This window comes from Battus philenor, unplaced genomic scaffold, assembly GCF_028537555.1.
Source record: "Battus philenor isolate CCGP_79_NKW_IND1 unplaced genomic scaffold, ilBatPhil1.0.hap1 SCAF_16, whole genome shotgun sequence".
NCBI lineage: Eukaryota > Metazoa > Arthropoda > Insecta > Lepidoptera > Papilionidae > Battus > Battus philenor.
In genome coordinates, this window is record NW_027181678.1 from 6,212,243 (window position 1) to 6,235,712 (window position 23,470).

The 23,470-nt window shown below is 37.3% G+C and overlaps 1 protein-coding gene across 4 annotated transcripts in view; it reads right to left on the reverse strand.

Annotated features, from left to right (window-relative positions):
* Nucleotides 1–23,470, reverse strand: part of LOC137919312 (protein-L-histidine N-pros-methyltransferase) — a 73,904-nt gene that overhangs the window by 27,003 nt on the left and 23,431 nt on the right. For all 4 annotated transcript variants that reach the window (XM_068762356.1, XM_068762354.1, XM_068762355.1 and 1 more), the window contains one exon: nt 22,473–22,663. In XM_068762356.1, the coding sequence (XP_068618457.1) occupies nt 22,473–22,663 (191 nt within the window). The remainder of the gene's footprint in view (nt 1–22,472; nt 22,664–23,470) is intronic.

The window sequence follows — 23,470 nt, forward strand, 5'->3', positions numbered from 1 at the left end:
TTTAATTGTTTTTAGTTGATCGATATGCGTGGAATTTAGAATGTTGATTAATAAACACGGTTGATACTCTATACATTGAAAATTGTTAAATTTCGTTGTAAAAGCGTTGGTAAATTCAGAAAGGAGCGGGACAGAATCTATTGAGTTTCTGCTCGGCTCTTTTTGCAGATCAGCGTTCCGAGCCGGTAGTAAGTCACTATCTGTAATATTAAAATAATCGATGGTTCATTGAATTTGAATTAGAACGTTGTGAGTACGACCCCGAACCGCTGTGACTGAGGTGCTCTCCGGCGTGCGGGCTATTGGAATGCATGTCCGATTGGGCACGGGGAGAGCAGCCGACGCTGAATGAAGCGATTAGCGCTGAATGGCAGCCGGCACGCGGAACCGAGCGCGACGCACGACGCCGACAGCGCTTTGTCTCAGCTCGCCTGACCCGTGCCCCGGGCAAAAACACGCTGACAACTAATCACGTGAAAAACTCACCGCGCTCCGTTTAATTGGGTAAAAAGTTGGAGACGATCATGTTTTTACCTCGTGGAGATTGAACACAACGGTGTTCCTGACTACGCAGTATTTGATTTAAGATAAAAAAATTGTAGTTGTTATTTACTTATCTTCTTATGTAAGGCTTGTATTAATATGTGCTATAATATATAGATGTAATACTATGTATTAAAAAAACTGAGACATTAACGGGAGATTATTAAAAACAATTTATTTATTAATATTATAATAATGGGACTATTTTAATAGACACCAATCAATTAAGTTTCCTACAATTGCACATTTCATACAAAAACTATTCTAGTAGAAAATATTTTCCAAGAGTTCTTTGATTCAGGCTCTGACTCATATCAACAGCCTACCTTAAATTTAAAGGCTCATTCGTGTTGATGTGTGTGCCGGTACGTACTCAATGTGGGAAAAATTTGATCAATAAAACTTCGATGACCTTCAGAGTTCTTTATCTACTGTTTTGTTTTTAAGATACATTGATTCTTTTTTTTAACAACAATGTCTTCAATAATGTCTGTCCAAAATGAATGACCTCGTTTTTATGATTATCTCGTTCTTTTCCCAACTTTGTAATTCTGCAATTACAATATTTTATTGCAACATAATAAACTTACAAATTTTATGTTGAACTTTTAAGATAATTAAATTTTTTTACGAATGCTGTTACACATCAGGAATAGATGAGTAGGCGACTTCCTCAAGATTTTACAATAAGAATTATGTCTTCTTGGTTTTATTATAGCTTAATAATATCATTTATTTATAAGTCCACTGCAGGGCATGGGTCACTGCCATAGATTTTCAAAAGGACCGGATGAAAGCGGCCGGCGTCCATTGTTTTCAAGCGACCTTCATAAGGTTATCTGTCCACCTCGTAGGTGGACGTCCCGCGCTTTGATTGCAGATCTGTTATCTCTCCCAGCGATCATCAGTTTTGCGTGCTTAGCGGCCTGCTCACCACCACTTCAACTTGCCAATCCACAGGATATGTGTGTTATTCAATTAACTAAAATAATACCAACATGTCCGATCGCGCGAATCACTATTCGCGTTACAATCACCAATTAAATTGTAAAGCCGTGTTCTCATTAATTAATTGAAGCAAGATTTTTAGAAAGAATAATAAATACCACGTCTATAAGTATAACAACATAAAAACTTTCAAAAGAAAAACACAAACTAAAAATGAAAATATAAGCAATGACAAAAACTGGCGCTAATATTAGCGTTTCGCGCTGTAATAGTAGCGTTAATGCTAAAAATACGTCGGCGTAAGAGTAAACGAACAGCGGGTAGTGGGTAGCGGGTAGTGGGTAGCGGGCAGCGGGTACCGGGCAAACGCGACATGTCGCCGCGAACGTGCCGGCAGCGCGGCGCGCGTTCGTCCAACCGTGAAATTCACGACAAAGACGCCACCTGGCGACTAGCCCGATAATTAAAACGCGTTTTTGCAACCGATAATTACCTGTTTACGGCATCGGGCGTTACTATATCACGAGTAACTGTAGTCGTTGGAAATTAATTATTTTGCTGCGGCTTCGTCTTTAAATTAACTTTTTATTTCGACCATAAATAGTTTAAAAAACAATTAGCTAACAGTATTTAGCTGGCGGTTCTTATTTGATCACTTCTTATCAGAATAAATGACGGCGCCTATTTAAATTCAGAAGTATTTAGATGTCATCACTTTCAACATCATGATGATTTCAGCCATAAAACGTCTACTGCTGGACGTAGGCCTCTCCTTTCCAACCCTCCTCATTTCCAACAGGATCGGTTGAAAGAGGTTCGCGTTCAGAGTTTTACAAGATCTCCTATCCGTGCGGATGGAGATCAACGTGCTTGTTGAGTAATTGTGCACGAACGTTAAGGTACCAGCGGCGGCCATCGGTTCTTCGCGCTAAGTGGCTTGACCTCAGCCACTACAAGTTGCCAATCCTCTGAGCTATGTCGGTAGCTTGTCTTCGGTAGAGAAATCCGACATGTAGCCGCCTCCGTGGCTGTGAGCTTGCTAATGATGCCCGTAATGAGTATTTAGTAAAACTGGCTAAACGTAAATATGCCTAGATATGTTTGCAGAAGTAATTAGGGTTATAAGTAAATTTATAGGCTTGAGTTCTTTAAATATTTTTTTCTGTTTTATTAACAAGAACTTACTTCATACAGATTAATAAAAAAATATACTAAGAGACTTTATTAATTTCAAATTCTTTTATAATATTTTCGATGTGTTTGTATTGTTTCGGAAAGAAGGAATAGTTTCACAACTTTATTTATTTGGTACTAAACCATAAATGAAAATAGATACGTTATTAGGCCTCCCTCGAAGGTCACTCCAATGACCGGTCTTACGTTGCCCGCATACAGCGACTTTCCTTCGAACCTATGTCTTCGATCAACCTATTGAGAGGCCTTCCTATCTAGGTACGGTACTTACAATAGTTACTCACTGCAGCGGTTTAAAATTCCAAAAGAAGACATCAGTTTATAACAGTGATTAATATTACTGGTATAGAAATTTTATTTGTATTCTTGCATCAGTTTATAGAAAGTGAACCCCTACACCAAGACTCTAATGCAATTCCGGCGCCAAGCAACACAAAAAAGTATATCGAAACACCCAAAGTAATTAATAGAGATGCTGACAATGCTAACTTCGCAGCGGTCTAACTCCGCTAAGCCACCGTGAAATGATCCGCCGCGACCGAGCTCCCGAACTTACGTTCCCCTTAATAAGAAGGGACTTACGCCTATATCTTATTATATCTTGCTGTAAGTGTAATAACACGACTGTAATGCATATCGAACAGTTTATTTGAAATTAGACTTGACTCTCTCTGCTGCCCAAAAAACGGCATATACAGATTACGCGTGTTTGAAACGGCAGGGCGATTTATTTTATCAAAACCTAAATCAGAAGCAGTTATTTTATTCTGTAGATTGGCGTCTTTTCTCCACAGTGAATGTCAAATAGTTTAAGGTTTTTACACGAATGATGGTCACAAAGGAGTCGACATATATTAACAAGGATAAAATACCAATTTAAAAATAAAGACGTAAAAAAGTCATTTCGAAAGTTAAAGAAAAACTAAAAAAAATAACCATACGCCTTTCTTATTAGAGATGTTGATTATGCAAGCGCTGCGTGGTCCATGCTTTTTAGCCTCGTTAAGCCACCGTGAAATAGGCCGCTTATAATGAAGTACCGCTTTTACGTATGTCTCTTTAATAATGGCCAGTTTTACTAGTAATGCTAAGATAGTTTCTTGTTCGTAAACATTCAATTACTCGGGTAATACTTTGAGACGCCGGCTATACAGTACGAGACTTATATTAAAACATGAGTGTAACGAATACATTTATTTGTCTTGGGATATTTATTTGTTATGTAATAAAGTTCCACAACATATCTTTGACCTTCTAATATAGCGACTTACTATTATTTATATATATATTAGTTGAACAAAATGCGTGGAACTTTGTTGACTCATTTTCATTGTTAATAATATAATGTGTATATCAAACATTATTAAATTCATAAAAAGAGCAACCGTTGAGTTTAATGTCAGTTATTCTCAGCAGATTAGAATTCCGAGTCGATGATAGCGTATAATCTTAAAATAATCAACGATTCAAAAGTGTGTTTAAATGGGTACTTCAATGAAGACATTTTGAATTCGTACTGTATCCGTGCTTTGAGGTAGTGCTTGGAGCTTTTTAGTTTTTTTTTCGTGCAAATTGTTTATGTACGAGTGAATGCGCATTACAGGTGTGTGCTAGTGGCGATGATGCACACGGAGCGCCGGGTGTCGGGCGTGTGCGCAGGGCAGCGCACTGTAACCTAAGCCGAAGCACTAACGCGGCCTCGCCATAACATAATTAAAAATGATTTAAGGCATTCGCTCCGGCTGCTTTGTTTCGCGCGTTATATTTCACTTGTTCGCGTCGCCGTCGCCTCTACCTCCATTTTTAACGCACCCGCTCTTAATTCTGTCACAGTTTTTATAATCCTTTTGTGTTTATTAAATCCCTTTCGGGTCCGGTAGCGCTACGCTTCTCGGAAGGCGATTTTGACGCGAGGTTTCTTTGGCCCGGCCCGTGTCCCTGCTTTAATGAAGCGTCCGATTTCGGCGCCTTCGGATTTTATACAACCGATGGTTTAACCTCATCTCGGTATAACCTGCATAAGCCTGTTTTACCGTGCAAACGACTGTTGCGGTAAACGTGAGCAATACATTGTAGCCGCGATCACAACAATGGTTAGAGCTTACTTGCTGAAACATTGCAACAAAACTAAATAGCCAGGTCCGTATTTGGCGAGGCACGCTAAAAAGGTAATAAAATTTTAATAAAATTTCGTTGAACAATGGCAATATAGTGGGCGCGGGGCGTTTAAATAAGTATTAAAGGAATTAACTCCGGCTTGTTGACGCGTCGCGGCCGGTTATCGGATTTCGCGATCGCAGCGCCCGGCAACCGTGTCCCGAGCGCCGAAAAGCAATTCTTCACGGGTCGCGCCGCGCCTCACGACTCTCCCGCATTTGACATTGAAACCGTATTCGTCGCGCCATCATTTAATATTTTTATTTAATTAAGCACATTTAAACTATACATCCGTCTCTCACAATATCTACTCGTTAATGTCAAAATATATTCAAGTAGGCACTTATATAAACTTTAAAATCAGTGATTACTTTAAGTGGCCAGAAACTTAACAATGTTACAATATGATATTAACCATGTCAATGAGTCAACAAACCAAGTTTCACATATTTCAATCAACTTCTCTTAAATGCAAGATTTATTTAATAATATGCTTTTAATTATATACTTAAAAACAAGAAAAGAAATGTCTAAAGTATGTTGTGGGATTTTATTATAGAAATATGAAGGACCTGGGAAGGATCTTACTTCAAAACCAGTTATATTTTTCATTTGCTTATTGCTATCTGATTTCAATCTCTTTGAGTATTTATTACGTCAGTGTTATAAATATATTAAAACGATTTAAATATGCAATGAGTAGTACATTGTTTTCGTGTGTACATACGACGAGTACATTCGACTACGCATCGAGCATAAGTTTAGTTAAGTTCTTATGTCCATGGAATAAGATTGGCATTCGTTTGCTACACATCATCAATGTCACATGCTCTTGATACAAATTCGTAGTTTACATAACGCGTATCGTTACAGACAATCGGCAATTTACCAACGAACTTAATCCTGGGCCAGATGATTTGAAGATTGTTTATCATTAACTCGTACAAATAATATCACTTTACAAAAGAAAAAACTATTACATCTATTGATATCATTTTGTTTATTTAGCACTGTGTAATGTAAGTTGGTGCTGCCTAACGAAATTAATTTGCGATCATGTGAGGATTATTATCAAGTTGTTAAAGCATCGGTCCATCTAGTAAGAGTACGGGGTTTACGGTTGCATCTCTGTTAATTAGTTTTTTGTTGCGGTGATGAACGGGCTACGGGCCGGGGCTCCGACGCCATCAAATTACGATGAGTCGGCCTTTTGGGGCTCGGCTACCGGCGAAGGCCGACGATAATTATACACTCGTTACTACTGTGCGGCTCGGCGACGCGCTCCCATCGGTGAAATTGTTTTAACAACCAAGCGCTGCAGCACATTACTGATCATGTCCCAATGAATACATACACACACATCTTTACCTTTATTTATATTGGGACTCGCTATCGGCGGATGTTAGATAGAATGATAATGGTCTCTATTCAAATTGTTTCAACCGCAAGGAATTGGTGAAAATTGTATACTAGTATTTAAATTTCTATTAATATGTATATACATAGTTTTCAATTTATTACCTATTTTTTTCTCAAATCCTAACTTAAATTACGGTCGCGGGCAGTAAGGAATCAGTCCGTTATAGATAATCAGCGCTGTGGTACAGGTTAAGTGTTGTACTGCATGTAATTGAGTAAAGATTCATATTCTTGGCACATGTATAATATACTTTCTGTAGTAATTTTAAGTTCAGTCATTTATTAATGTTCTTTCAATCTTTCCCTCAAGTCCAAATAGATATAGTGGTATTATTCGAGGTTGTTTTTTTTTTCGTGAGCTAATGCCTCGGCGAGTGGCGAAGAGCGCACTCGTCGAGTCTCGACGATAAATTCCGTCGATAAAATCGGCGACGTCAACAGGCAGCCCGGTAATTTCTTAACGGCGGCGTAACCCGGTGGCGACGCGTGCGCGAACGCATTTTATTTCTCTCGGATCAAGAGGCCGCCTCGAAAATAATCGCCATCCACTCAGCATAGATGGTAATCAAGGTGACTATTAAGGTGGGCTTAATGTAACTTTTTTTGGTCAATGAGCGTGAATCGGAGGATTGGATCTCGCCGGCCGGCTACACGTGTATTGCCTGCACCAGTATCGATGTTAGAGATTGTTTGAAAGAGATGTCAAGGTTATTATGTTTACGTTATTTGTCGTCGAATGTCTTTTTTTATCACAAGCTCGGGTCAAGTTAGCCTTAATATCTTTAACATATTCAATCGATTGGAGGCGAAAGGGCGCTTAGCCAAACTTTGTGTTTAGTAACTAAACACGAGGACTCCCTCCGGGCCGAATTGGGAGGTCAACCTGCTTTTAGATCATCTAGGATAAGGTAGACTAATATGAATTATTCACAGCCAGTGCTAAAATTTCTTCGGTATTATTACTACAAGCGTAACAAAACATAAATAGACGCTGTAGTTAATAAAGTTTATGAGGGAAAACATCATCTTGAAATTGGTAATCTTTTTTAAAAAACGACGAGCCCATCTGCATTGTGATTTTAAGTGATCGTTATGAGTGGATGAGGCGCGGTTGCTACTGACCGTATTGTTGCTCTTGTTCACGCTGATCGAATAAGCTTCCTACTAATTACCGGCGGTCATTCGTCGCTGATGCGTTGCTAGGGTTGCCACAACATTTACTCGTGTTATAGTAAATGTTGTGGCTTACGAATTTACTGGAATAATTAAAGATCTTTGACGTTATTTTATAAGTACTTAATTAAGTACGACTTTTGCATAATTTAGTTATAGATATATTACTAATGAAACTTCTTACGCTTTCGCTACAAATGAGTGCAAGACGGCGTAGGCATCCCTGGCCGACGTAGAACGTGTATACACAGTACGTGCAGCTATGTTACATTATCTTTAATTAAAAACCCCGAGAGGCCATCTCTAGATTAGTCGGTGCGGTCACAAAAAGGGTTACGATGGGATCAGGCGAAACACCTTCGTGATTCGTCACGAACGCCCGTTTTATTCTTGTTTGAGTGAACCCTTTGTTGATGCTAACCGAATTTGCTGTCCAATAAAAACCGGCTAATTAAGAAATGTTCGGGCTGCCGTATGAAGTCTGACGGTTCCTTTCGGTTCGAGCTAGGACGTGAAATACCTTATTAATTAAATACCAGAAACACTATCCGGCCTTGTCTTTGATCCTGATGCTAATCCATTGATTTACGACTGCTTGGCATTCTTCGAAGTTTATTTTCTTGAGAAGAGGGATAGGAGGTAACATAACATAATCTTATATGCATTTACTCTCACTAAGAAAATTTTGGTTATAACAGCAAACTTTAAAAAAAATTCTATTGAAAAATATATGACTTGATATAGAGAATCAAATGTATGTGTGTAAGATTAAGATGGTTTAAAAATAGGTATAGTAATTAAAAAAGTATGGTACACAGCTAATTACAAAATTTAATGTGTTTTATTTTGTCGGTGGTATTTTCACATTAAACTATTTTAAATTATTAATTAAAAAGTGCGGATAAGAAAAATAATTTTATATTTTATTTAAACTTTATACAGTTTTTTTTAGTTTTAATAAAATAATACGAATAAATATTAATGATGTCAAAGTCTAAAAATAGTACTAATAAATAACAATGATGGATCAATATAAAAACTCACAACTATCTATTATTTTTCTCTTAATAACCACTTAAGGATGTTACTATACAGTGGCAAAATGTAAGTTTGTTGTTTGCAACGTGATGACATATTTTCTTGTCCTTATGTCGAATAGATCAGATCACGTTTGATAAACTGAATGGATCGCCTGTTTTCAAATTATAGCTACAATCATTTTATAAAAAAACTTTTTAATTGTATTTTGTGATTGTTATTGTAGTATTGCCATATGTTTTCTGTTGATCATTAAGGCAACAACATTTTTATGCTTTGCTTCTTCGGTTCATAAATTATATTTAACCTTTGATAAACTCAGTTGATTAACAGATATTAAATTGACATACACGAACAATATTCATGTCTGTTAGAAATATAAATACTTATTAATTAGGGTGGAAGGATATACTGTTAATTTGTTAGGAAGTGTTTGGATTATTAATTCATAAATACATACACAAGTTGTAATACATAGAATACATAACTTGGGCACGTGATATGAAACTATTACTAAGTTAAAAATAAAATAATTCATTCATTTCATTGCGAAAGAACGGTTGTATGAATTTAACGTAATGGCGAAGACTTGGAAATGTCACTTTCAGGTCTGGACGTCAGTTATTTTCAATAACGCAATACCTATAACAAATTAATATATAAATATGAAAGTACCTTAAACTTTATTTATTGAACAAGTCATTATCATTTCACAAGATCGAGAAGTGTGAGAAACTTTTTGCTATCGATGTATACAATAAGATTATAGGAAGAATAAAAATAATGAATACAAATTGAACTGTATAACGATGTCGTTTCAGTCCATAGATGCGTACTGTAAGGTATAGGCATCCCCCAAAGATATTTATGGGGGATATACTATAATCGCCACGCTTGGCAGGCGGGTTGACGATAGCAGTGTGGTATTATGGTACGCAGTGGACGCTGCTGTTTATTTTCTTGAAACTTGTTTGTGAGCAGAATCGAACCTGCGACCTGCGGCCACAAGTATTAGTCCTCTACCGCTGGGCTACCACTGCCCGTATATTACGTAACTTAGCGCGATCTTCAACCTGGTTGATTTGTTTTTCTGCCCATTGTTGAAGTTCTCTGAGGCCGCTGGTATTTTAGATATTTATAATTAAAATAATGTAATAAAATATTCTGTAGATTCCAACACCGTAGATAGGGTTTATTTAACCTGTAATTAGAAGCACATGTATTTCTATCACTAACCAAATAGAAAAATAAGGAGTATACCTTTGCCAATTACTTATAATCCAATACAATTGAATTTTATTCAAATTTTAAATGATTCCTTTTAAAAACACACTTTGATAATCGTGTGCAATAAATGATGTGTGAAACAATGGATTTAATTTTAATATTTTCTTACTCAACGATCCTTCTTTCATCGTACCTTTGAGAGTTAACATTGATTCGCCAAACCCTTTTTGAAATAAGTTTTGCAATCGTGTTAAGGCAAAGTCATGATATATGCGGGCAGGGATGAAAGCTAGGGTAATGCAGGATTATCGGCGGACGACGATCTAATTGCCTTCGGTGTAATGTGCGGTGTCGCTGTACCGGCACATGCCGCGTTAACAAGCCTGCGTCATGCGATCGAATCCGCAGCATCCGTTAACCTTGCTACTAATAATAATTTACATGTGGTACACCAGACTAGGTTTCATGAGCTTATGAAGTAACGAAGTGTAGTAAAAAAAAAACAACATTATTTTATCGTTTCGTGGGTTAATTTCTGACGATATGTACGGTTATTTATAGACATGAAAGAATTTAAAGCAGAAATTTGCTATCAAGATTTTGTTTTTACCCATATAACCGCAGAAAACAAACACGAATATTTCTCAATTATAAGAAATACTCAATTTTCTGATAGTTTAAAACTTTATTTAGTAATATAACTGGTAATGGGATGACATTTGTATTAATTATACTATATAATACATATATATTTCGGTAATGCTAGGTAAAAGATATCACTATTTAAGCCACTAGAACGACCACTCGTGCACGTTATTGCGTTAGTAAAAAAAAACAAAAAAAAAAACAGGATCTTTTTACGTCAACACTATACGCACGCTTTCATTACGTGGGGAAATAAATCAAAATAATACGGAGGTAGAAAGATAGCGAATGGAAAATCAGCCCATCCCCGCGCGCCGGGTGATTTATGCCAGTAATTTTCCGGACGGTTACGAAAGTAACCTGCGATTTTTCACCCCGCACACACGTAATTAGATAATTTTCATGGATTTCCTTTGCAGTGAGGTTCCAAGGAATTTATTCAAGACATTACCCGGGGAGAAGTTTAGCAGGCGAGGTAATAATAAAGTTGTTCCACCGGCCGACGCCGTGCCATAACTCCTTCCGCACCCACCTGACCGTATATTCATGTTTTAACAATTTAGTTACGAAGTCAGTGTCGAGTGTTTATTCAAATCGTGTGTTACGACAAATAAAAACGAATGGCCTTGAATTAATTCGACGCCGAAGGGAGCGGTCGCCCGACTCCCCGTGATGTTCTCGTATTAATTTCTGTCACAGATTTAATTGCTCACCTCTGGCTTAAGCTTTTTAATAAATTCGAGATCGGGCAGCTAAGCTCGGCGCGACCAAAAAACGCACCCGGGTCGCACTCGGCCGAAAAAAGGACGGATTTTAATTTATAAGAGACAGGACAAACGATTAATAATTTATTTGTATCCTCCGCTTCTTGTGCGAAGGGGCGAGCGTTAAAAACAACCGTTAAAACCGGCGACTTTGTATAGCTCGCGCTTAGCCCGAAATGCCAATTGCGGGTAGACACAAGTATACAGCGGGCCGGAATGTCGCTTTAAAAAAGCCCGCAAATAAATAAATCGCGTCGCACGCACCGGCCGGACGAAAAAAACAACCACCATATTCGATTCTTTAATGTGATTTTAAAAAAATAGAAGCAAGAGGAGGCTGGCTTCGATTGAAAATGAATGAGGGCGAGCGCGATAGTGGAAATTAGCATTGAGGTAGGATTCAGGAGCGGCCTTTGTGCGATCATATCGAGGTGTATTCTTTGCGCTTTTTACGGTGGCGACGCGCCGAGCGCCTCTTTTCAGTCCTTATTACGATCCTGTCGCCTTTTTGTTGCAAATAATTACGGCGCGCCCCGCAATAGTGTCTCGATAAATTTTTAGAATTGCTGCACTCCAAACTCAATTGGACATACCTCCACACGAAGTTATAAATTAAGCAATATATTTCTTGTCACTATTTCTTAAAGCGAATGAATCATGTTTTGAATTCGATAATGCGTTAGTTATACGTTTACTCCTCGCACAGCTGATTAGGTTTGTACTCGTAATTTTGTGAATTTGCTAAAGCTGTGTGCATAACGAGGTAATGGCCACATAACTCGTCTCTTTGTTATATATGTATGACTTTTAAAGTTCAATTAAAAACCTGTTTTTATCTCGGGCACTCGATGCTATTAAACAAAGATTATAAAGCATTAGGAGTGGCGGAGAGATTACATCGCGCTAAGTCAGTTGGATTCATAAATTAGCGATTACGCGCATCCAATAATAAAGGCAACAATGGGATTGAATGCAGATGAGCCGGCGAGGAGCGGCGTAGCCTGCGCAGCGAGCGATCGACATTTGTATGCGATATCTAAGCGCACAATTGGACGCCGGCGCGACTCTTCGCGCTAATGGTACACTATCGAGCGATCGCATTCGCCTGCTTGAAAAGTAGCGACCGCCTCAGAATAGGGACCGCACGGTTTCGTACAATGAATACAACACTTGGCATATTTGGTTTTGAATTGAAATGCATGGAGTCAAAATATAAAAACTACATCTCCCCCATCGGCGTCTACTGTCTCCAAAACATATCTGACTTCAATGTATAGCAACTCATGAGCGAAGTCGATGGCTATGGTTTGAGTTGTGAAAGTAATATCAATACATATAATACATTGTAAAATAAGCTCTCACATTATCCGGTGAAATAGTAGTATGGCGCAAAAATAGGTCTTGGGCTAAGCGCCCTCTGCGGCGTGCCAACTCGACTTGCTTATGCTACCTGGATAGAAGTGAAAGTGTGGACAAAAAAGTAACCTCCCGACTTTATCCGGAGATATGTTTAGTGACATTAATAGGCATAGAACAGTGCCTTGCATGTGATCGTATTAGTTAGAAACTGATATGATCGTTTTTCAATTCACTATGTTATTAAATCTTTCAATAGGACCACTATTACAAATTTATGGTACTGGCCATGTCCAAATGATGATTATGATAATCAAAATCTGATTAGTGGAGGGACAATTTAATAACCTCGCTTTATTTGGTGTATTTTTAAATGTATTTTTGTGTAACATTAAACCTAAATCAATTGCGTCCAATGTACCAATAACCATCTAAATTTCAAATGATTCTACTAATACTGCTTAATAGGCATGTTCCAGAAACGAGCTGATGTTTCCTTTTGATTAGCCAAAATGATTCAGCAGGTTATAGGGAGATTTAGATTTTAGATTTATTTATACCATTCGGTCCTAATTTCAGCGCATACAAATTCACTACGATTTTATTCTCACTAATTTTGTTGACAGGTCGTAGTACGACCTTAGTGTTGAGAGTTTTACAACAGTAAGCTGTTAGAACTACGGTTCAAGTTTCAATGTTTTTAAAAATAGCTGTAAGTCCGGTTTAGGAGTCTAAATATATTTATATGAATTGAGTTTATATTTGAAATTTATATGGGTAAATATCTAAAGTACCATTAATGGAAACTCGTATTAAAATCATAAAATCGGATATACGCGCCCTAACGAATAGGTAATTGAAATGTGGCAGAAACGATAAACATATTAGTTTATACAGTTGTAAAATGTCACAACCGTATCGCGAGCCACTAAAAAGGCAGTGAAAAGGGATATAAAATCGATATAAGTTTTAACGGTGACAAAAACTGTAATTATAAACGATGATATTCGTTATTAATCTGCACCTTTTAAAAGGGTCGCGGTGATTAAAGTTACTAATAACAATCGAGTTGTGCGGCTCGGGAAATATATTGACGTGTTTGCTTTTATTGAGGCACTTGGGGTATGTTTATGACGCCGAAGCTCAAATAATTAGTTAGTTGAACTGTCCTCCGAAGTTTATTCCGAAACAAGGTGGCATCGAGATATCTATCTACCTGATCAGGTCGCAGGTAATATAAATTTCATTGCTTTTTAATTATTGTGCATTATATTAAGGTGCGAGGGTCAATACGTTGGGATGTTTTAATATTATAAAACGATTATGATAAGATTTGCTATATTGTAGGAAAAATAATCGTTCACTTTATAATTATTTTTATAGATAAATAAACTTTTTATAAGATTACAATTTACCGCGGTCACGTGAACAAGTAATTGTTATTAAAAGCAATTTTTTTTTTGTTTCTACAAATATAACATATACTAACGTTATCAAGAGAATTTACTTCTGTAGTATTGGTGCGACGTTATTAGCCATTCTCGAGTGCGGTTGAATTTATTATTTTATTGATTGTTAAATGTATTTTAATATGAACAAACGAGAGACCTGTTGTTAATTGCTATCGTGCTACCGAAACCACTGTACCGTGCCTTAGGAAAGCGCGGCGAGACGGGAGCGAGAATCGGCTGCACAGCATAGCAGTATCTGTCTTTGGGGCTGATACAAACTAATAAATCTCTTGTGCAAAAGCGACTTGTAACTTTTTAACTGAATTTGAAATGTGTATCTTTTAATAAATGTGAATTTTTCTCGCTCATTTTACAGTAATATAGACCTCATGTGAATAGGACCGATAGGACCGCGTCCCTGAACCCTTATCCTGGTCCCTTATCCTGGCCGGGCTGCTTCCTCTGGACCTTAGGGTCTAAAAAGCAGCCCATTTATTTAAAATAAAACGGGGTTACTCTCGGCAAGTGGAAGGGGACCGGGACCTGGAGTTGCCGGTCAGTTACCTGAGACTTCCACACCCGTCTAGTCAGTCTGGTGTGGAATTCTACTGCCTGGAGGTGGTTTGGTGGCGATCTGGTTATTTATACCGACGACAGCCGCATTGAGGACAAGGTGGGTGGTGGTGGGTGATTCTGCGATATGCGAGACGCCGCACAGCTTTGCAGTAAGAAGATCAAGTTGGGCAGCTACTGCACGGTATACCAGGCAGAGCTGCTGGCTTTAGCGGAAGCAACAGGGTACGCGGCCAGCGGGTTGGCGCAGTCATCCGCGATATTGAGCGACTCGCGGTCTGCCCTCCAGACAGACGCAAGATCACCTTCCATCCCTTAGTGATAAGAGTAAAAGAGAATTGTATGAAAGCAAGAGAGAATGGCAAGAGCGTTAGTTTATTGAGTGAAAGCGCATGCGGGGACGGAGGCGAACGAGAGGGCGGACCAACTGGCCAAGGACGTGGCTCTGAAGAGTCAAAGACGACCTGAATCTGAGGAATGCCCTATCTCATTCGTCAAGCGACAGTTTAGGCTGGAAACGCTTGACGAATGGAATAGCAGGTACATGAATGGAACGACGGCATCGACAACGCAGAAGTTCTTCTCGGACGCCGTCGCGGCCTACCGCGCGCTCCGTAGGTGGACGCGGTCTTGGTCCAGCTGTTCACGGGGCACGGGGGATTCTCTGAGTACCTTCATAGCTTTAAGCTCAGGGAGGACTCCTCGTGCTTCTGTGAACCGAGCGTGGACCAGACCGCGATCCACCTGTTAGCAGAATGTCCCGCATTTGGAGGGCTCCGACATGAGACCGAATGCCGGCTATGCAAAAAGATAGAGGAGAGGAGGCACACTTCCCTCCATTATAATGCAAAACAATGAGAGAGAGTGCGTTCTAAAATTCTTTAGGAAAGTTGCACAATACGCAATGGACAGGAACAAAACATAGGTGTATAAAACATTGTAAAATTATTAAAATAGATTCATTGATATTAAAACAAAAAATATAAAATAAATCCATGATAAAATTGGTGTACACGAGAAAATAAATAAACCAATTAAAACTGTGATACTGTAACAGAAATAGATAACTGAAGTGTTTGAGGATGTACGAAAGGAATGGAATGATTAAGAAAGGAAGATGGAATTGTAGAATGACAGAAGGAGGAAAAATAAGATATTGTGAACTATAGAAGACGAGAACAAAAATAAAAATTCAAGTTAAAAAAATATTAAGAAATACAAAACTCTGTTCCCAATTAAATAGGGGTGGAAGGAGAGGTCCCCAATAGCGGGGGCCATAAAAAAAACCTCATGTGAATTCGTGCTCCTTTCTTCTCGGGTATCACCTCGTTGTGATTCACTAAGGAGCAGTACAGCGGTTTCTATACCACTATAGTTGAAGTTGTTGGGAGCCATCACAATAGTATCTTAATTTTTTGTTTAAAGGTTGATCTATAAAAGATGGGTTATATTTGTAACTCGATAACTTCGTTTTTATTAATCAATTAATAATAGTACTTGTACAATAGAAATTGTACATGCTATAATAAAACCGTATCAATGGTCAGTAAATATAAGCAGCGGTTATGACGTTGCGATGTCGAACAATGGCGCATAGCTAATATTCTGTCGTTTGGAGCGTATTCAAAGGGGACAATGAGGCCACTGGTAGTTAAAATGCCCAACCTTGTCGTATATAGGAGAATTAATTGTACTCGTTTTAATTGTGGCTACTCTGTTAATCTCACTGTATTTTAAATAAGAAAGAGTTTTGTTTCATTCATTCATCATCATCATTTCAGCTGTAAGATGTTCACTGCTGGACAAAGGCCTCTTACAGACGGGTCGTCTCCCGAAGACTTTAACAAGGTTGTCTGTCTACTTTGTTGGTGGTCATCTCACTCTTATGTCTACTCTAAACTTCAGAACTCTAAGGCTCCAACAACCATCTCTTCTTTGCGTTACGTGGCCTACCCACTCTGCCACTTCAACTTGCACATCCACGGGTCTATGTTAGATATTTTGCGATCGTTTCGATGTTCTAGAAAAATCCTGAGCTTCCTCTATGGGTTGTTAAGTGACTGTCAGCTTGTCAATGATGCTCGAAGTAAGTGACGCCCTTTGGTCGACATTGGTCGCAGTCCTACTTCTTTAGGCGCTAAGGAATATTGAACGAGAAAATGTTGTTGCAATAATCCTTTAGTTTCATTATTATTATATTCTTTCTTTCTTTACTGTTATTACCAGTGATAGCCTTGCGATAGAGGACTGAGACTAGCAATCGTAGGTCACTGGTTCGATTCCTGGGGTACAATATTATATAATCAACCAAAGATAGCTATTGATCACAATAAAGTTTTCAGAGAATTGGCAGCAGCGTCTTATGCGTACTGTAATATTATTCTTCTATCGCCTGCTTGGCGATTATGGTAAGTACCCTCATAGATATATTTAAGGTAGGCCTATGTCTTACAGTGGGTGTCTATGGGCAGAAATGACAAACGACGTTCATTAACTTTTTTCAAAGCATACCATCAATATTATTGAATATAAGGCAAGAAAAAAGCAATGTACAGAACTTCAGCAATAACCGTTTAAAGGTTATATTCTACAAGATATGACATTTACGATAACAAGTCTTTAAAATGGAGTATCAAAATAAAGATGTAAATCTTTAATTTCCAATAGTGAGATGAGATGATTATTTAAGTGAATATTTTTTATATCTTGAGGTCATGGCACCGAAAGGCTTTCTCCTGAGGTTAAGTGAAGCGTTAACCTTGTTAGTAAATTAAAAGAATAAGTAATCAAAAGAAAATTTTGTATGTTTTAATGAAGGCAAATTAATTTTGTATTTAAGCAATTAATCAGACATTTATTACATTAACTTGAAAGCCCTGTTACATACGAAGTTTAATTTCGATAAATATGTTTGTGTAGGTGATTTGCAGCGACACGATAGAGTGACCATAAAATCAGTGCACTGCGGTGTGCCTGAATTGGCAATCGATCTTTGTCATGGAGCTTGATAAATGTACAAATTACGTATTGACGCTACAATTGCATTCTCATAAAGCGACCAATGTTATTTTTATAACAAAGGTGTACTTTACGTAAAATAAATGAATTAGATTAATACTCTAAGATATTTTTATAAAATGTAATGGAACGTTCTAATAACGTTTTTGATTCAGAGACAAAGATTTTGTGAATAATATAATATAGTCACTTTTTATAAACGGCGAAGTGAACAAATCGACATGTAAGATCGTGTTTTCAGTGATGCTTTACCCTTAGATAGCAGGGGACATGTCGACCCATGACTAAGACTATTCCGATTAATTTTGAATTTGAAAGATATCAAGAGTGTGTTGATATTGTGGAGCAGGTTGCAGTGGTAGTTGGTAGGCTAAACAGCGCGTAAAACTGATGACCACTGGGGTCTTAAAGATTTGGAATGGGGACCACCGACAGGTAAGGGCTGCCTGGATCCAACAAGTTGCATAAACGAACTTGATCCGATCCTTAACGTCGTCGGATGTCAATGCTGGCTTCATTCAACCGATCCTATTGGATATCTAAGGAGGAGGCATTTTTCCAGCTGTGAAAGTCCTACTGAAATGTTAATGATGATGAAGTATATTTCAACTTGTGTGTGTATCTTGATAGATACAGACCGAACACATTGACGCATCGCCAATTGATTTCGGTAATTTATTGGTTCGCGGCAACGAGCAATCACGACGAAGGCCGATTGAAAAGCGTTGTTTAATTCATCGTAATTATGACGGACAATACGAGTAACGATTTGAAATACAATTTATTGAACGCATCATTGCGGCTGTTAAAACTGATTGGTGTGACATTTAAAATGATGTCGATGAAAAACCTTGAGTTCGGACAACTGATGGTTACTGGCCGTTACCACGCATGTGTCGCAGATATTTCCAATCCCAGGATCAGCTTGTTACCACAAATCATGAGGTGAGAATAAAGATAGCGACGATACGGTTGCACGTTTAACTATTTAATCAACACTCTAACATTGCATATCCGTAACATATCGAGTCGAGCCTTTCGAGTAGAATGGTAATGATGGCTCAAGTAATAGCCCTAGCTTCTCCATGGAAACAAAATATGAAATCACCCGAACTGAGGCTCACGAGGGAGCTCAGGTGTTTGGTTTCAGTAAAGAGCCTTCAGCGTTCTGCTAACTAAAATCACCGTTTCTTAGTAGCAGATTAGTATTAAATCATCTCAAATGAAATCTAGCTTTAACTACCTACATATCACATCATCTCTTTTACCGGAGTGTTACTATTCATCGGTGTAAAAAGTAAGTATGTAGTAGTAATTCAGCAAACCAAGAATGTCGCTTCCAATGACTTCCTGATATCAATTAATTCCCAAGTTAATTATTATAAGCATAGTGTACATTTGGAAAAAAAATACCTTTCGCAAAGTCTTGATTATAATTCATGATGATTACTGAATAGTAAGTAAGCATCATAAATTTTGAAATCTAATAAGCGGAGAGAAAATTTGCATCTGTTATAAACATTGAAATAAAATTCGCAATTTAAAAGTGAAAACGGTTTTCTTTCTGGAACAATGCGCTGTTCTATCGTCAATTTTGCCTTACTGTACAGTTTTATGATAAATAATTTGTGTATAAAATCATAAATATTACGAACTTATTCTATTTTTTTATGAAGGAAATGGTTTATTTTTTTCGTTTTTGTCTACCTTTGATACGTTACATCTACAGAAAGCGTTAGTCGTTATAAACAAATTGTGCTTTATTGAATTTACATTAATTGAGGCGTTCACACCGGAAAAGTCAATAGCGTTCGACTTGAGCGTTTATTGAGTCATTTATCGTAGCCATAGGCGCAATGATTAATATCCCGGATATTTAGTTTAAGGGGGAGTTGTAACATCGGTTCAACGCTTCCTGGATTGCTGGGATTTGGTTTAAGGATTTTTATTTGAACTCTGATTTAATTAACAACACAATGCTGAAGGCGTGGCGTTGAACTTTATACTTACGGGTACATTTGCGACGGACAACATATTTTTTTCCGCAAAAACACAGAAAACGTAATTTTTTTTAACGCAATAACCATTATTAACATTTCAGACATGAGACGTCCACTATTGAACATAGGCCTCTCCAAAAAAATTCCGTTTTCAAACTACCAAAGTCACCTATCCAACTATGATAAATTATGGTTAGTTTTGCTTTGCGAAATAATATGAACATTCATGGATTGAAAATCAGTTCTTTGTTAATGATCTAGGTCGTAATACATATTTACAATATATTTTGACTGAAAAATAACTTAAGTTGGTACTCCAAATGTAATAGTTAACTCAATAAGTCGTGTAAGGTATATGTAAGTCGGTACACAGAGGTAGTTTTAGCGTAGCGAGGCGTAGAGCTCGCGCACCTAAAGCCCGGGCAGAACCGAAGTCTCGCGAGACTTTGGCCGACGAGTAGCAAGTGATAAATAAAGCGTAATTGAGAGACGGAAACAGCCAATGAGTAAATCTCGTCCGTCAATTTATTTAAATTATTTATTAGTGCTCCGCTATAGACACCCGCCGCGGTCGCTTTCAGTGCGCGTTCACAGAACACTTTGCGGACGCGCCCGCCACAGATACTGCTCGATATCGATACCCCTTTCGATAATCAACTGATATAAAATAGAAGTTTCAAGAATTTCATTTTGCGAATATAATCAATGTCGAAGTGCTAAATAGTGCCCAGAACAGATGGCCGCAGGAGCCTTAAAATTCTGAAGTGATGACCCTGTTAAGGTCATCGGTAAAAGCCGGCCAAGATGCAGGTCGTTTCCAATCGGTCTTATCTCTATCTAAGGGGGAAGCCTATTTTCAGCAGAGAACGTCATATGTCTGAAATGATAATGATCATGGATAAATGATAATAATTACAGAAGTGAATTACAAATTGATGAAGACTGTTTTTTCAGTTTGAATGCCTTATTCTAATAGTCAATTATATTGTGGCCTTAATAAATAAGTAATTCGTAATACTAATGTTTTAAAAAATTAAGCGTCAATTCATATTTAAACCTGCAACTATTAATATTTCTTACAATATATCTATTGCATTTAGGTAAAAAAGCGAAATTGCTGAGGCTCTTTACTAATTTTGTCCGATGAACATAGTATAGACGTATAAAGTCTTCAAGAGCCAAGAAAATTTTCTAGAGCTTTCGAGTAAAACAAATAAACAAATTGTTTTAAGTGCAATAAACAGCCGGTCGGAAACGTTTTTATTTGGCACGTTTACCGCAAAAATCGTACGGGGTAGATTCAAATAAACGATACTGTTGGCTGACACGAAAACATTTTCCATTACCTACGAGTGGCGATTCTATCGATAAGTCGCGGCGCGCGCCTCGCACCGAACTAGGGACGAGTCGAATTAGTTAATTTGTGCAGATACGACACAATGGATGAGGAAATAATATGCTCACATGTACTTACGGCTACCGGGAGATTGTAATTGGCATAATTGGACGAATCTGGACGCACTTAATAATGGCCCATTGCCGTATTCAAATGGCAACTCATCGTTTGTAAGAGAAATGAATCATTTCTTTCATTTCAGAACGTGATTTTATTAAATGAACTCTAAGTACACACAACGCGGTGCGGCACGCACTCCGTTATTCACAGTCAAACATCTTCATAAAAGAAACGAGAAACTAAACGACTTAATTTCCCACTGGGCTATTGTGAACTTGGACAAATGTGAAATATTTTCAGTTCTTTTATAATTGTTGCTTAAGATCTGTATTCGCTAAGATTTTAAAGGCATATAACAATTTGACACAAAAAACATTATTTAAAAAAAATACAGATAAATGTGTATACCAAAATTATTTAAAGAATAGTAATGATTATAATAAATCTGAAAAAAATATTTGTTGACATAAGTTATAGTCTAAGTTAATAAAAAGCTTTGAAGAATTAATATCGTCATCATCATATCAGCTGTAAGACTTCCACTGCCGGTATTTCCATCAGTCCTCTGAGGCCTGAAGGTTCTGGATTGGAGACCAAACACAGCGAAGGACGTCCGTCCGACTGGTGGACATGACCTTGTTCAGGCTGCGAACGACGTTGGATATAAGACGCTTTCAACTGGTCCTATAGGAAATCAGTAGAGGGGGCTTATATCCAGCAGTTGGCTGAAACGATTATGATGATATATTCATGTACACCTATATGTAATAAACACGAATAAACTTCTATGCTTAATAAATAACATGCAAACGATTTAATGATGCGTAACGTAAAGCCTTCAAAAAGGCATCTCATTTTTCAGACTGAAGTTGTCGGAGTACAGTTTGCTTGACAATACGTCTTATAGGAACTTAAGAAACAACAAATAAATATATATTCTAACTTTATACGAAAAATTTGTGTGAACGGAAAAGTACTCAAATTTTTCCGTTAGTCGGGCGCAAATATCACGTGTTGAGAACCAAACGCTACCGGTTTATCACAAGTATTTTTCTTTGGGTAAACATTTTGAAATAAAATTGATTTAATTTTATTTATTACCCCAAGCTAATAATTTTGGCCGCATGTTGCACTTGAAATAAACAGAGTATGTCCTTTTCAGTTTTAGCTAAATCTCAAATTTTAAACTAAAAAAAATTTTTATACCAAAATAAAGGCTTGAAAAAAGGAAAATGTACTTTGTTTTGAATGAATACAGAAAATAGAGCATATGGCCTTAAGTAACAAAAAATATTTATTCTGTTTTAAAAAAGAGGTACTGCTATTGGATGGAGGTTCTTTTTACATGAAATATACAAATTTTAATTGGTGATATTTTTTTTTTCAATTTTGTCATAGTACGCTGTTCCAATTCTTAAATCAGATAAGTAAATATAAAGAATTGATGAAGAAGATTACAAACATCTCAATACATTTCGTTATTAATAATGTAATGTGACATGTTACTAACCCATTTATGTCAGTGATGGACCAGAAATGTTTGAGGACGGCCTTCGCGAGCAGGTACCAGATTTGGGTCCAGACCCACGACGATTTGTCGATGGACGCTGATAGAAACTCTTTAGTTTCCTCATCAGGGTGGAGTTGCACGAATTTCTTCTGAAGCTCTTCGCCGAGTTTGCTCTTGTCTACTCGATACCACTGTAACAAAGCGTAATATTATATCTCATGATTATGAGATTTTTTATAAATTTTATTTACTTTTAAAAATAATTATGAAAAATTAGTATGTGAGAAGTCGCCAGTGTTTTCCAAATATACTCGGATTTAACGGTATAATCCTGTTTTCGGTTATGGATATAAAAGTTTAGCTGTCAATTAATGTACAGTACATGCCATATAAAATTGTTTTATATACAAGTTCATTGGTTACAGCTGTAAACGCTACAAAGGATTGAATATTGTATACTCAATGTCAATTAATATATGATACACACTCTTAAAAAAGCAATTGTTTCAAAAATAATAAATAATGTAATTCTAATAAAGTAACTGAAAGCGTTTACAAAATTCAGATTATTACATATTAAAATGTATTATTGTTAATTGTAGGTCCCTGCAGTCTTTATACTACCAGAAGTTATTGGTAAGTCGCATTCTAATAAAGCTTCAGAGTGATTATTTAATACAAAGTGAAAGGTAATAGGTGTAAAAGCTTTTTGCTAACATAAATCAGCATACATTCACCTCTTATAAGCCTTTACACCAATAACAGATCACACTGTATAAACCTCAAGTCATTATAAGAACAGTTAAATAAATACAATTTGATTATACTAAAAGTCTAATGATGTTTTAAAATATACACGGTGCATAGCGAAGCCATACAAAATATAAATCGTAGTTTAATCGTAAACTGATTTATATAACGCCCGCGTCCTAATGAAAGCGCACAAAAAAGGCAGCCCAGTGCAAATAAGAGAGCAGCGAGAATGGAGCATAGCTTCG